Raw genomic sequence first — 16114 nt, forward strand, 5'->3', positions numbered from 1 at the left:
CCATGGCCGCTCGGAAGATTGAGCGACCGTGGTAATGTTTTCGCATTAAAACTTCCGCTGAGTGCATGGCCGCGGTGTGCAGCTTACCGGGAAGTGAGGCGAGGAGTGTGACGACAGATACGCCTCATGTTTTTTTGTCCCTGTCCCCATTGTGCTACGTAATACCGTCGTGTCCAGCTATAATAATAATAATAATAATAATAATAATAATAATAATAATAATAATTGGTTTTTGGGGGGGAAAGGAAATGGCGCAGTATCTGTCCCATATATCTTTGGACACCTGAACCGCGCCGTAAGGGAAGGGATAAAGGAGGGAGTGAAAGAAGAAAGGAAGAGAGAGGTGCCGTAGTGGAGGGCTCCGGAATAATTTCGACCACCTGGGGATCTTTAACGTGCACTGACATCGCACAGCCCACGGGTGCCTTAGCGTTTTTCCTCCATAAATATTCTCGAGTGGCCGGCCTGCTTGAACGTTGTGCTCTCTCAAACGTGCAGGCTGCAGCGGGAGACCGCGAGCGATTTCAGCGTGTCCGCCGCCTCCACTCCCAAGGTAAATGGTGCACCGTGCGACTAGCGTTTCGAAAAGTTGGACCGCTCTTGACGAGTGCCGTCACTTCGAAAATTGGCGCTGAACTAAAAGCTTGTGTGCACGAACACAACGCCTTACGCGAACTCCTTTGTGTGTGTGTGGAGCGAGGAGTAACACTACCCACCGTGAGAAGCCGAAAAAGAAAACGAGACAATGTTTCCACGCGCTGCGCAATTGTCAGGTGCTTCACGCGAATGCTAACCACCTTCCATGTCTCTGATTGCCTACTGTCTGCAAAAAAGTACTAGTGTTAGTAGTGCAGCGTTAGAGTTGTATCGAGGCAATGAATTAACCTGTCTTCTAGCGCAGTCCTCTTTATAAAAGAAGGATTGCTGTAGAGGATATATTACTCCCTTTTTACTCATTTCCGTTTACAGTGTAGGGTGGTGGTGGTGGTGAAAACATTTATTAATCATAGAGAGAGGTGTTGGGGGTCGTGACCTGAAGGGTCACGCCCTTACAACTACTAGGTAGGATGCCTAGTCAGGCACCCCATTGGCGGTTGCAGCAGCCCGGGCGGGCTGCGATAAGGCCCTTTGGGCCTCGAGGGTGCAGCAGATGGACAGGGTCGCCTCTCAGTCCTCTCGGGTGGTGTTTGGGATAGGGAGTAGGGATGGGTTCTGCTGGCAGGCCCACACCATAGGCGTCAGACACCTCCCCACCGTGTGAGTACCACCCGTCAAATTGAGGACTGAAATGTTTAGAGCTGCCGGGCACAGCATGGTGTTAGTGAGCAGGCGCAGGAGTACCCGCTCCTTGGCCTTCCCCAGCTCTTTGCACGGAGTGGGAAGAGTTTGGTGGGTGGATTTGTAGTAATCGCATATTTCCTTAAAAGTGTAAACCGGATTGAAATCTGAGTCCTGGTCAGCGTCTGGTCCCGTGGGAAATGCCTGGAGAAAGAGCTTGAGGGCGGCGGCGACGACTGCTTCATTTCCGTGGAGGCCTTGGTGACATGAAGCCCGGCTGTCTAGGTGGCCTTGACTATGACCAGTTCCGCCTTCGCCACATTCCATGCACTCTTCCTCTTGCAGAGTCTTCCCGGAACTCCCGTTGCCCCTGGCTCCCCTGCGCGCCGGTTCTCGTCGTTCGCCCTCACCTCACCTCGGCCGTCGCATACATCGGTGGCGCCTCAGCCTCCACACTCGCCAGATTCTCCGCAGGTAAGCGATTCCGGGCAGCCTAGCAAGGAGCCGCTAGCTGCGTGCGCCGCGGGCTGCACTGAACACAGCTTTATCTGTTTTGTGGGGTCTGGTTGTCACTGTTGTGGAGTCATTTGGCAAGTATTCTTAGGTCATGAATTGCAGCTTACCAAATTCCCTCAGGAGAAAAGTTCATAGTAGCTGTATCTTACCGGTACTCATGCATGGGGCAAAAGCTTGACGCATAGTGGAAAGGCTTGCGAATAAATTGCATGCAACGCAGCGAGCTATGTAAAGGAAAATTATAGGTGTCATGTTATGACACGGGAAGGGACCTGAGTAGGTTAGGCAACAAATGCGAATTAATGGTAGCCTAGGGGAAAACAAGAAGAGGAAATTTACATATGGGCAGGACATATGATCCTGAGAACATTGTAACCTTTTAACTTGCTGGAGGGCTTGTTGCTGCATACTTTTATAAAAAGACAGCGCCAAAACAGACGTCTCTCTTACTGTCTTTCTTACGGATGTCTCTCTTAAAAACGTCTGTGTTACTGTGTGATGTCTGTTTTGGCGCTGTCCTTTTACGAAAAATTTGAGAACAGATAGCTGGTTGATCCTTATGGTAATGAGGTGTATTCTAAATGAGGTAGACGTAGCAGGAAGTGGCAGAAAGGCAGGTGGGTAGATGAGATAAGCGAGTCTATGGATATGGGATGGCTGCAGCTGTAGCAGCCCGGGCTTGATTAGATGGATATGAGGGAAACCTTTGTCCTGTAGTGGCCGTAGCTAGGCTGATGATGGTGACAGCGACGTAGGCATGCATGACATCCTTATGACAGCTGGTAGAGTTTGAGGGAATCTATTAAACATATGTAAGCTGTGCCTTAAGATATCCTATGCATATACTTTAAATACATTTTCAAGACGTGGCAGGTGTGCAGGAGCCGTCTCACAGCTGGTATAGCTGGTACTATGTCTAATATATCTCGTAAAAATGTTAAATATGATTTATTGTGTATGAAACTAGGCTATTAGTTACTATATTAGATATGAATAAGCTACATTTATCAAACGACGTTCCACAAAGTGACCCACTTGTAAACCTGCGTGAAAACAAGCCAAACGTTAAGCACCGACACTGCCATCAACTCACCTTGCTTATATTTATATACCGATTCACAAGGGTGCCCCAATGTACGCATATTGGTGGAGAACTGGCAGTCAGTAATGTTATCTAAAGTTTGTTGGTGACTATTTGCTTATTCTCTATGCCAGGTAATTAAACAGGTTTTAAATGCGACGTTTTGTTAATTTAATACCTTGATTTCCAGCCTGAACACCAAAAATAAGCCGAAAAGTAAAAGTGGTTTTTCAAAGTCTGAAAGAAATGTTGTATTGAAGCCAAGCCAAAGATTTTCATTGTCGACTACAGTATTCTTTCTGCCATAGCTTTTCGTAGACATCTGTGAGGCGTATTGTGCTCCTTGCGTGCTGAAAACCCAACGCTCGCCTCGAATCAGCGTCGAGGTGACCGACTCCGAGCGCCACCCAAGCGTGCCGGAGGACCACCCCAGCACGAGAGTGAGGAGCACCAGCCGCAGACCAGCAGCGGAGAGCGCAGCCCGCTGCTTCTGGTGCCCAAGTCCAGTGACGAGCAGCTACCCCAGTTGCAGCACAGCGACGACCAGGAGCTCATCCCCGTGCCGCTGTCTCTGCTGGTCAGCGACGAACCACGAGGAGGCAGCGTGACTCCCGACCTCCCTTCCATCGACCAGGCGGACATCGTCACCCCTGAGAAGAACGACGCCCCGCTTCAGGGCAGGTTTAGGTGCGTACATGTCTTCTTCTACTTCTTCTTCTTCTTCTTCTTCTTCTTCTTCTTCTTCTTCTTCTTCTTCTTCTTCTTCTTCTTCTTCTTCTTCTTCTTCTTCTTCTTCTTCTTCTTCTTCTTCTTCTTCTTCTTCTTCTTCTTCTTCTTCTTCTTCTTCTTCTTCTTCTTCTTTTTCTTCTTCTTTTTCTTCTTCTTTTTCTTTTTCTTTTTCTTTTTCTTTTTCTTCTTCTTTTTCTTTTTCTTTCTCTTTTTCTTTTCTTCTTCTTCTTTTTCTTCTTCTTCTTTTTCTTTTTCTTCTTCTTTTTCTTCTTCTTCTTCACCCCAGGTATATGGCACATACCCACGCGGGGGGATTGGCCAAGGTGTAGTTGAATAAACAAAGAAGTTTCCATGGAAGATGATGACAAAAATGTAGCACCAATCGTGAATTTTGAAAAATCAATGAATAAAAACAAGAGTACAATATTGACAGTTAAATAACAGACAGCATTTTGGTGAAAAAGAAGAGCTCGTAGAACTTTAAAAGAATTAGCACATCAACCTACCAGTTGCAATTATGTAATCGTGGAGAAACCCACAAATAGAACCCAATGCAAATCCATTGGCGTTCGCTCCAAACGATAATAATACTGGCAAAGATAAAGGGAGCCCTAACCTGGAGAGAGGGACCTCCAGGTAAATCTTTCTCTGAAGTGCGAACTTTGGGCAGTAGAGGAGAAAATGGTCTAAAGATTCAACTTTCCCACATGCGTCACATAAGTTCGTCGGTGACAACCCATACCTGCATAGATATAAATTCAAACTTAGCACAGTGTCTTCTTTCTATACAGACGTTAATCATCATCATCATCGTCGTCAGTCTGACTAAGCCCACTGCAGGGCAAATGCCTCTCCCATGTCTCTCCAATTGGCCCTGTCCTTTGCCAACCGCGACCACCGTATCCCCGCAAACTTCTTAATCTCATGTCCGCCCACCTGATCTTCTGCCGCCCCCTGCTACGCTTGCCATCTCTTGGAATCCACTCCGTTAAGGACCAGCGGAATTGTCTTGCCTTCGCATTGCAGGCCTAGCCCAAGCCCATGTCTTCCTTTTGATTTCGACTAGAATGTAATTACACGCATTCAATTAATCCAGTTAATTCAATCCAAGCATTCAATTAATCTGCCGTGTTCCGAACATGACGTAAATACCTGGATTCTCTGCACAGCATGCCTTTGTGCGGAGAAGACACTGTCGTGGCGCACGGGCAAACTCGTAGCCGGGCTCCGTTGGGTAGCGTGTCCGGGCCTTCGGGCTGAGGAAAGATGGAAGCTTGCACTTTGGGAAAACAAAAACAAGAGGGTTTAGTGCCACTTTGCTGAAACTTATTCGCATATTAAAGCGAAAGCTTTACTAGGCTATGGCAGGTGCTGCTGAAACATTTTGCGGACACGATCCCCGCTGACATAGCCTAGTAAAGCTTTCGCTGGCAGCAGCAGTTGTGAGACCACGTCGCGGTTGCTCAGTGGTTAGGGCACTCGCCTAATGATCCGGAGTTCCCGGGTTCGAACCCGACCGCGGCGGCTGCGTTTTTATGGAGGAAAAACGCTAAGGCGCCCGTGTGCTGTGCGATGTCAGTGCACGTTAAAGATACCCAGGTGGTCGAAAATATTCCGGAGCCCTCCACTACGGTACCTTTCTTCTTTTACTCCCTCCTTTATCCCTTCCCTTACGGCGCGGTTCAGGTGTCCAACGATATATGAGACAGATACTGCGCCTTTTCCTTTCCCCAAAAACCAATTATTATCAGCAGTTGTGAGCAACTCATGTGAGGTAGTGTAAACGAGTGGTTGTAATCGAAAGAGGACGATGTGAGGACGCTGCCCGAAGAAAAATTTTCGAAATCGGATGAAAAGTTAATTAGAGCCAAAAATGTCCAAAATGTGGGCAAGGCCAGAGAAAAAGTGCCGCGAAATTTGAAAACGCCGGAAGTGGATGGAGCTACAGCGGAGCCAAATCGTGGCGCCAAGTTTGAAAACTCGAAATGGGTAACCACGTGACCAGTGATAAGTGATCGATACGTAACCAGGAGATAGAAAAAAAGAATAAATTAGAGGCAATTAGGAAATTAGCAGCAAAATGTAATGTAAGGGTCAACAGACTGGACGGGTATATAGTAAGTGGGCGGGGACGAAGCGTGGCGCAAAATTTGAAAACTCGAAATGGTTGCCGGGATGAAACGAGGGTATAATCAGAGTTAATCGATAACCAGTCAATCATGTGAATGAGAAAACAACCGTGGCGCCAAATTTAAAAAACGATCAGTGTCGAGGAGGCGTCAGCGCTTTCGCATCCTCTCTAATCTGAGTGATCTCTAAGTGATCGCTAATTTTTCAAGAAAGAGCAGACAGTCAAAAATTACGAGTTCATGCGTTGAGCGCCTGGATGAGCCTTGACGCCAGGGCCCAGAGCGTCCTTTCGCACACAGCAACGCTCCTTAAATCCCCTAAGGTTCCGCCCCTACATCAGGCGGAACCTGCAGAGGTCCAAGCGTGTGCAATTTAAGCGGTTCCTTGTCCCCCAAAAAACACATGTGATCCTTGCGGCGCCGCGGGCCTTAACTGCGGCGAGCTCTCTCCGGTCGGGCCGGCTTCTGAAGGATGCGGCTAATTACTTGAAGGCACCGTTCCTTTATTTCCTCTGTCGCCTGTCCACCGTCTGTCGCTGCCCCGGGCGTCCTCCAGTAACCAGTCAAAGAGGTCATTCCCACCGAGCCAAGCGTGAGAAAATTTCGCAGGCACTTTCCCAGCGAGACACCCTTTCTTGTGGGGTCGTCGGATGGTCAAACATCTTGTCGCCAGCTGGGTCGTGACAACTCACGAGTGCCATGGTGTAATAGTCTCGGCTTTCATCAACGGTTTCGTCACCATTTTAAATGTCAGTGAAAAAAAAAAGATAATTGAACGCTTTACATACAAGTTGCATACATTCGAACCCTTGAAGCTTGCCGAATTCTCAAAAAGAAAGTTTCAGCTTCTCTGAAGTGTATACGTCATTCGTGGTGTGTGTCGTCTCTTCACGTTCGCGCTGTATGGGCAGCTGCAGCGAGCGGAGGTACTGAGAACACTCTGAGGACAACTTTCAAGACAACTGCATACCATTTTTGCTATCGTTAAAATTTTATTCTAAAGATCTTTCTCGCTATGGTGATGCTTTTTCTGCAAAGGCTGCTTTCACTACAGAGAAAAATACAATTAAAATGAAACATTTTTTTTCCGCCACTTGTTTGAAATTCATGACCTCAAGGCCCAAAAGGACTCTGTGATCCGTTTGCATGCGAATGGCGTGTAGACTGCATCAGGAATCCGCGCCCAGACAAAAAAAGGATTGACGCACCGCAGTTTGCTTGGGAAAATAACCTGTGGTGCTGTACTGTAACTGTAGTTTAATTTTGACATTTTCTATGCCTGATAAAATCTTTTTGTTTCAGATAATTATCGGTAATTAGGACGCTGTAATATATCGATGGGGGCCAAATTCCCTAAGTGACACTCGCCCCTTCACAGGATGTGCGTATGCACATTGTGTCATTCACGACGACCAATTCTGCGGTGTTGTGGCATTGCTCTGCAGTCGCAGGTTCATTTCCGGCATGGCGAAGAAGCCTTCCACCAGCTCCCTCGACCGGTCGGACGTTGCCGATTTCGTCGTTGACGACCGCTCTCCCGAGGAGACCAAGGCCATCTACAACAACTGGGCGAGCAACTACGAAGAGGTGGGTATCCCCTTCACTTTGCACCGTGAACTAATGAGTCTGCAGTGGTCGAAGCATTTAACTGGGCATTCTAGAAACGCTTCTACAGTCGGATGCAACTCAAGAAGGAAGCGACAAATGTCCTTAAAAGGAGCCCCTCCAGCCAATGGCGTCAACCGATTCTCCCCTTTTCCCCACTGACAATTCACCGTGCACTTGTTAGCGTGCACAATCTCAGGGGTGGCAGATGAACGGTAAAGAAGCACGGCTTCATGGAAATCGGTCGACGCCATTGGCTGGCGAGCATCCTCTGAGTGGCATCTGCGGGTTCGTGCTTGAGTTGTATCCGACTATAGCAGTCGTGCGCGCTACAGACGCAAGCCTTAAAACAAGAAACACTCAAGGGTTTGGAAATTGATCATCAAGAATAAGCGGCAAGCTAACGTGCATGAGGCTAATAGCCGTGGTTTATGACTGCGAAATCGTAGTGACGCTTCCAGACGTGTTGCCTTCATCGGGGACGTAGTGTTGATAGTGGTAGCTTCTTGTGCCCCGGCCAATTAGTCATGTGACCCAAACAGGGGACATATTCTATGGTCACCTTTTTATTTTCGAGACACACGCACAGCTCTTCATTTTTGTTAGTAATGTTTTTAGCGTCCCGTGCAAGATCGCAGTGGTAAACAGACTAAAGCACGCGCATGCGCACAGAGGGCTGTCCTCTTCAGCGCTTTCCATGTCGTACGTGTCTTACCAGCTCACCCTAATAGTCGGTATTTTAGTCAGAGCTTGCCAGCGTCATCTGCTCGTTTTTGTGCTGACAGAGAACTAGAAGTAGACGTTGCGTCGGTCCTGCCACTGCTGCCCTGCATGCGACGTTGTACTGCCGTCTTGTCGACGCTGTCCTGACAATTCTAAAAAATTTGGAGAGCTTTACCTAAAAGCAACACGAGCTTCGTCCAGAGAAGTGGAGCTTATTAGGTCTAGCCGTCCGATAGTCGCACATGGCTGACGATGTGGAGTAATTCGTTTTACGGCGAAGATGGCGTCTCTTGAGCACCGATGAACTTTAGGCTTCGTTAGCATGGATTGGCTAATTAAGCGCTGTATACCATGTCTCCCGAGAACAGACATCTCTCTGCCGTGAAGTTCTCGGAGCTGGCTTCATTTTTGTCGCAATGGTGCACTACCTCCTGTATCGGACCACATATCCCATTAACTTAGCCCTAACGGGTTTGTTTTTGATGCAGTGTTGGAAGACCTGTCAACCCGTTGAGCAAACAGGCGCTAATCGCCCCGACAGCCCGCTGATAAAGTCTGTTGCGCGCAGTATTTACTTGGAAAAATTCACAGGTTCTTCTCATGTGACTGGAGCAGCTATCGAACAGCATGGTGATGTTGCGTCATGGACCTTGCATACACCGTCATTTTCTTTGCCCTGAAATGGAAGATATGCCTACCGTTAGGCAATGCGAGCTCACTTCCTCCATGCTAGGTGTCAGTATAGATGTAGTGGAACAGAAAATCCCTAGGCATTAAAACAAATTGGTTTGGCTGCTGTGGACATATATTAATGTGGGCAGAGAAAAAGAAAGAAAAATAATATTGCCCAGCCCGCGCTGCTGTGAATAGCAGAAACGGCGTTCAAATGAATGGCCTAGCAAAAAAGAGGGCGTGGAGGTCAGAATAGCTTTCTATCGACACTTTTTTTCTTGTGCAACTTACAGGAGGCGGACGCCTGAGCTGCACCTTTAAGAGAAGGGAGTATGAAAGGAGTTAAACGGACAGATTAAAAGAAGAAAACGTTTACGCTTGTTCTTTCTGAGTTTCGAAAACTACTCAGCATAGTGCGAGCGTATTAAATTTTTTTCCTTGCGTCAACTGACCGGTGCGGCGGCGATCATCTCCGTATTAAGCTTCAAGAAGGGCTCCGAGGCTGTAGAGCTTCTTATAGAACTCTGGTAACGGCGGAGCAGCCGTTGCTGCTCCGTGGCTGCGCGGCCTTCTGACGCTGAGTTCGAAGTTCCGGGCTCGATGCCAGTCACGGTAGCCACATTTCTACGAAAACGCGAGAGCGATTGTGGGCCGCGGATTCAGTGCACGTCATGAAGGAGCCGCATGAGTCGACTTTAGCCGTTGAAACCCCAAGCACGAGCTGTACTCGTCATGGAACGTTGAACCAAAGTCGCCAATGACGAGTCATGCTCGTCCAGCCCGATAGTGTATTTATTTAGCCGCTAAAGACAAGAAGGATTCTCCATTGGATCGTTTGCTCTTTTACGCTAGAGGCCAGCAGAAGTCGAAGAAAATATTGTTTGGCCTTTGGTGCACGCATCTTGTGTGGCAAAGATGATTTAGGACTTGCATATTGCCTGCGGTGAGGATGTTAACTGGAAACGATCTGTTTCGTGCAGTGGTTTGGACAGTGTGACGATGAAGACATGGAATATCTCGCCCTGAGTGAAACTTGCATACGTACTAGGTTAATTCGAAATGAACTCCGACGATGACCAGAATGACGACAAAGACGAAGACGATGCGCTAGGCAGCGCTTGTGCCTGGGAACCTTGTTTTGGGTAGTACTAAGCACCGTCTAGGGGCACCTGGCATTTTGTTGCTGACCGTCTGTCCAAATACTTCGCATTTCAGAACTCGCGGTCTCACAACTACTGCATGCATAGAAAGAAAGCTATAAAAACACGTTTTTATTTTATTTTTTTTAGTGTTCAGTGCAATCAGGAAGCAGTCAAACATTATATTTTCAGAATTACCATGACATGAGAAAAAGGGGGCAAGTAAAAAAAAATTGAAAATTTTGTACAGTGCCTGTGCGGAAATGACTTGTGGGCTAAACAGTTAATTTGGAGTCGTCTCCTGTCTCGTCGTTCATAGCCCAGGATGTAGCGTCGGAACGTAAAAACCTCAATTCCTTTTTATGAATTGGCAAAAGTGGCAGTTTCTGTACATTTCCATCTACCTAAGACGCTTACAATTCCTGACACAGTGTGCGCTAGTTTCGCTTTATCTCTAACACCTGATTGGGACCCGCGTCTTTGCTCAGGACATGGCACTTCAAAAGTACAAGGCCCCGAACATCATGGCGCATTTCATCAACCAGGAGCTCCAGGTCAAGAAAGACGCAGTCATCATAGATGTTGGATGCGGAACCGGACTCCTAGGAGTGGAAGTATGCATCTGTAGATCAAAATGCTCAGTAAAAAGGACTTCACGGTGCCGTCGATTCCGTAACTGTGGCTTGCCTTGGAATTCGCAAAGTGCCGGTTTTATATTTGTATACTTTAACGGCTGTTGCTTTATTGAAGTCAAGTTTCGAGCTTCATGACAGGAAAGTATCCGAGGACTGTGGTATCGCCAGAATGGTACTCTATGAAAGAAAAAAAAGAAGACTATGGGGGACGCTTCAGCCACCCTAAGAGTGGAACGCGATAGCCTTAGATTTCTCATTTGTTGCAGCTTCTGTTGTGATTTATGTGTGTGCTTGTGTGAGTTTCGTTGCAATTATTGGTTCATCAAGCAACATATTCAGACTGTTAGCTGCAGTGGCAGGTATTTGCTATGCTCTGATGGTGTCAACATTCGTACATATCACGCTGTTTTCTGATTTTTGACCGCGATTATTTTACATTCGTTGCCAAACTCAAGCACTTAATTCTGGGTTGTGGTTGGCTCCTTTAGGGTCACGTGATCTTGTGACGTCATACCTCCTTTGAGGTCACTTGACCTTGCGATGCCGTACTCTCTTGTCCTATCAGTGAATTTCGTGACACCAGACAGCATCGGTTAGTTCCTGACGTGCACTGTAATGCCATTTAGGTTAATTGCTATCGAGACACTAGGTTGCTCACAGCCCAGAGGGCAGGTCTCTCTCGACCGATCATTGACCGTGTCGTTCTCTCCCTCTTCGGAAGCTGAAAAACCTCGGGTACAGCTACATCGACGGACTGGACTACAGCGACGGGATGATGGCGGAGGCAATAAAGAAGAACATCTACAGGCGACGCTTCATCGAGAGGGTCTCTAAAAGCGGCAAGCTGCCTCTCAAGGACGGTGAGCAGCAGGCCGCCTTGACTGTACCACTCGCAACGTTGTGCTGACGTTGTAATGACACCATTCTCGGCAACAAAGTCCCGTTTGGCAAAGTTTTGCGTAAGCAAGGCAGCAGTGTGGGCTAGTTGGTTGTACATTTGGTTTGAATAACGCGCTACACACTAACAAAACGACAACCTGTCCTGTGTCCTCCGTTCCGGTTGTCGTTATGTTAGTGTGTAGCGCGTTATTCAAACCAAAAGTTTTGCGGTTCCCTCGGCGCTGTACCACCCACCATACCGTGAACATTCCTATCCTGAAGGAAGCATTAGTTGAACGCATATTAATGTATGTCGGCGTGAATATTGCATAAATGAGGGAGGAATTGGGAATGGACGTTTGTGAGTTTTCAAGGACTGCACTGTGAGACAAAAACTCGGAAGTGCGAGTGGAGCCGTCGCATCGGCGGTTCGTCTATGGATAGGTTAGACGGTAACTGACAGCATAGCGAGGGGGGGGGGGGGGTGCAGTGCGAAAAGACTGGGACGAACACAAAAATGCAGACAGGTTTGAGGCGGTAGGTCTCATGCGAAGGTTATCGGGAAAGACTTAGTAGAACAGTACCGCACTCCTGACGAAGAAACGACGTCCATTAGCGACAGATCCTGCGAAACGCGCCGCCCGAGGAGGTGGTCATCGGTGGCGTCGCTCTAGGTGCTCGCGCCACCATGCTATCCGTAAGCATGTGGGGAAAACTTAAAAAAAAATTCAGGGGCCACTTTAGCGATCTAAAGTGCGCGAGGCGAAAGCCTTCGGCCAAGGTCTAATTTAGGGGGTGGGTGGGCCGATTTGAGGGTGACCCGGGCCAAATTCGGGGGTCATCTAGGTATTCGCCGTGGTCGAATTAGACTGGACGTCGATTTTGGTGCAAATCTGCCAAAGTCAAATTTCGGGGTGGACCCGGGCCAAATTTGGGGGTCACCATGGTGTTTGGCATAGTCGAATTAGGCTATACGTCGATTTTTGTGCAAATAGGCCAAGGTCAAATTTCGGGGGTGACCCGGGCCAATTTTGGCGATCACCATGGTGTTCGCCGTAGTCGAATTAGACTGGACGTCGATTTTGGTGCAAATCGGCCAGGGTCAAAATGTGGGCGTGACGTCACTTCCGTTGTCGTGACTTCCGGTTGGCGATGTAACGGACGGACAGGATCTCGACCGGAAGCATGAGCCATTAAAGGCTTTCGCCTTAAGAGTGCTCCAGAACTATACAAATGTGAAGTCGCTGTCATATTCTCTACCTCAACGTATGGTAAAATATCAATATCTTAAAAGCTGCCGCCGAATCTCGCACTACGCAGTGGTAACAACCATGTCAATTTACTTTTCCTCCTTGCAGGCGAGTACGACGTAGTGGCGCTCTGCGGCTGCCTGATGCCTGGGCACATCATGCCAGATGCACTGCCCGAAGTGGCCAGGCTCCTGAAGCGTGAGTGTTGCTCTTTAAGCATTCCGGCAGATACTTCTGCTTCTCGTATTTACAGTGTGTCTTCCCCTCGCCACACCCAACTGCATTCAGCATCCGTGCATATGCACCAGGATGTCCGCCGGTTCTATCCATGCCGATGCTCCTCATGGGTACTTTCAATGTTTGTGCATTCTTCATCTCCGTCACTGAAACTTCTCGCTTACACCAAAGGGGACCTACATAACTATTACCACTGCAATATCTGGAAAAGACGGTGTTGAGGTCTGTAAGGCAGCAGAGGATGCCAAAAAATCTGTGGCATAGATAGCAGGTCGAAGAGCTTGTAATATTTGCTGGGATGAGGTGGCGTAGATGGCACAAGACGAGTTAGTCTGTAGTAACTGGGCAAGACCTTTGCTCTGTATTGGACTTAGTCGCATAAAGGAGGCACTGCAACCCCTTTGTAAGCACACTATGTATAGAAGGCGTCAAAAGTTTATGGGGCTCACGTAAGGCTTACTGAATGAGGCTATTATCGTTTCGCCTTGGAGCACATACCGAGATTGACATGCAGTCTATTGCCTTCACGCCCTGGAGCAGGGGCCTATACAGTTTGATTTCAGGTTGCATGCAATGGCTGGGACGAATTCACCTTTCTCGCGACACGCGTGCCCAGTAAACTTATGACACCGGGTGTCATGGCTTAGCCCCTTCTACTACTGTAGCGTGAGTTACCCTTGAAACAAACAGTATGGCAGTGTCCTTTCCTCACGACCATTATATCCAACACGTACGTCACCCCAGCTCGTTCAGTACTTGAAGCCTACCTTCTAGGAGACCTGCAGCTCGCATCAAGACGCAACTCCGAGCCATCTGACTGCCTCGTCTGATCTAGACGCTTTGAGGGATGAGTGGTAAAGACATGGCTAGAGTAGACTGGGCGCCGAATATAAGTTATTCTTTCTCTGCTTTTCTCGACTTATGACGAGGATGATGACTGATATCACTAAGATGATAACATTTTGTGATTTAGCTGTGCCGTGGACGATCACTTTCGAATGCGCAGCCAACGGCCGGCTGATGTGGATCCACCGCACTCTGGACCACTACGAGAGCAAGTCGGAGCAGTTCCTGGAGACCCGCTTCACGGGCACCCTGCAGTCGCTGTGCCGCCAGTTCCGCATGGAGATCGTGGTCCGCAAGAAGGTCCAGGACTACCGGCTCAAGTGCGACGGACAGATATTCGCGCTCAAGAAGAAGTGACGACAGACTGGACAGCATCGTCCACGATTGTGCTTTTCACACCGTGTTGCAATGTCCCATGTGTTTTTAAGAGTGTGTTGGCATGTCTTTCTTCCCTCGGACCTAGAGTGTGAGTTAGAGAACTGTGCGGGACTCGTTCTGAGGCTGAGGTCCGACCGGGACTATGACTCTAAGTCGGGGCCTGGCCGTAGCCAGTTAGATTAACGCTTTTTTTAGCACGGCCCAAGCCCGGCAAGCTCTGCAGGAAGTCTATAGCCTGAGCCCATTTCCGGCAAGCAGCAGTGCAACAGATTGTGCCCTGCATGGAAGTAGACGCGTACCGCACAAGTTAAAAGGGGTCAGCAAAGCAGTCCAAATCGGAACAACGCTTGAAGAAACTGTTTTACTAAAAAGGAGAACAAGAGAAGATGAAATGAGTTCTCCCGTTTGTTTTCGTGAACAATGGACTGGTCTGTCTGTAGCTCTGGATAACCCATCCCGACGAGGGAACTCTGCTGGGGGAAAATTTGTTGCAAGCAACTGTATCGAGACCACTTCCCCTCTCCTGAGGTTGGTGACCGGTTTTCGACCGGCGTGTTGCTTGTCTCGCTCTCTGTATTTTTGTTAGGTTATATGGTGCACAAGCGGGTAAGTGTCTACTCTAAACGTGGGTTAGGAACGTTGGTTTGCACCTGGGTTGCTACTCGAGCGGAAGCGCTCGCGCTATGCGACCTACCGAAACCGCTGCGGGTTCGGAAAGTTTATCGTTCATCAAAGGCTGTTTCACGAATTTTGCTGTGTAGGAATATTGAAGCGTTAATGCATTTTTTAGTACTTGACAGCCATTTTATGTGCAAATTCCGTGCACATAAGGAAGCTGGCTTAAACACAACAGTTTCTATTTGCACCAACACATATTAGCATAAATGCGAAGTGGCCGGAGAAAACGAAGAAAACAAAATACTGGGTTAGCTTCATTGCCTTTATAAACCAAGTAGCGCATATAATAGTCTTGCTGGTATCTATTTGTATCATTCGTTTAGAGCTGTAGCACGGCAAAAAATTAGTAGGTACCGAAGATGCGCAGGTCAGCTAGGCCTTACCGGGACCAGATTCAGTTAGGTTAGGCAGTGAAAAAGGAAGTGAGCATGGAATTGCTATACACAAAGGAGGAAGGCAGAGACGCTTTTTTTTTATGGCAAATGCAAGCAGTTCGGTGAAATGGTCGTCGAGAAAACGAACATTTGTGTAAAACTGCATTTGATGAAATATTTAAGGTTACGGTTTCATGTAGGATTTGCGAGGAGAATCGAATCAGCTCTCATTTTTTAATATCCTACCGCGTAATGCTATTTTTCTGGATCGTACTTGTTTGCAGAGTTATAGCACTTCAGTGACTGCGAAAAGACCCTTATTCGCGCTCACGAGAATGTGCGAATATTTTTATGGGGTTTTCCTAACACTACGTCTTAAGAAAGTGGCTTAAGGTTAGGTGTGAAATCGTAGTCTATATAACTTAAGGTTAAATGTTTCTAGGCTTCTGATTGCTCACTTAGATGGGCCGTTGTCGGGCTACTAGTTAGTACAATCTTGAAAACAATGTCCTGTGGTACCAATCGCCACGCGTAGTTTATTAGTGCATTAGCGAAACCAGAGCATCCGAGGCAGTCCGGCGAAATAAGTTAGCAGATCAGCCTTCACACTAAAGAAAAAATTCAGAAGCAAATGAAAAATTACTAGCATGAGTTCGATCTACCTGTCTAATCGCCGTCAGTTCGTATAGCACTTCATGAAGTCTGCCCGGATCAGTTCCTGTCGATTCTGGCGTTCCCCGCTATCATTTTTTATATTTCTCAATGATATTGTTGAAGGTTTGTCTACACGTATTGTCCTGCAATGCCCTTGCTATGACCTCGTACACAAGGTCGCAGTATCCATAAATAAATGCCTTTCCCGATCATACACGTAACGTAGATCATTTATGCTGAGCCATATTGCAGGCACTGCTTAAGAATTTTCATTAAGGACACTTTGAAAGCGAACATCGTTGGTGTTACAA

The 16114-nt window shown here is 47.7% G+C and overlaps 1 protein-coding gene across 1 annotated transcript; it reads left to right on the forward strand.

Annotated features, from left to right (window-relative positions):
- Positions 1-3229: 3229 nt before the first annotated feature.
- LOC144106743 (methyltransferase-like protein 27) lies at positions 3230-14244 on the forward strand. The gene is made up of 6 exons (XM_077639586.1): positions 3230-3562; positions 7179-7320; positions 10361-10486; positions 11229-11367; positions 12745-12834; positions 13880-14244. Exons 2-6 carry the CDS (start codon positions 7198-7200, stop codon positions 14074-14076), a joined length of 675 nt encoding a protein of 224 aa, XP_077495712.1. The 5' UTR covers positions 3230-3562; positions 7179-7197; the 3' UTR covers positions 14077-14244.
- Positions 14245-16114: the final 1870 nt, after the last annotated feature.

The sequence above is a fragment of the Amblyomma americanum genome, chromosome 10 (genome assembly GCF_052857255.1).
Source record: "Amblyomma americanum isolate KBUSLIRL-KWMA chromosome 10, ASM5285725v1, whole genome shotgun sequence".
In the NCBI taxonomy this organism is placed as follows: Eukaryota; Metazoa; Arthropoda; class Arachnida; order Ixodida; family Ixodidae; genus Amblyomma; species Amblyomma americanum.

Excerpts from the sequence above, each read along its gene's own strand:
- LOC144106743 (XM_077639586.1), top strand. The coding sequence starts at position 7,198 with ATGGCGAAGAAGCCTTCCACCAGCTCCCTCGACCGGTCGGACGTTGCC. Across the intron at positions 10,487-11,228 it reads CCGGACTCCTAGGAGTGGAA|CTGAAAAACCTCGGGTACAG; the intron begins GTATGCATCTGT and ends CCTCTTCGGAAG. Across the intron at positions 12,835-13,879 it reads AGTGGCCAGGCTCCTGAAGC|CCAACGGCCGGCTGATGTGG; the intron begins GTGAGTGTTGCT and ends TCGAATGCGCAG.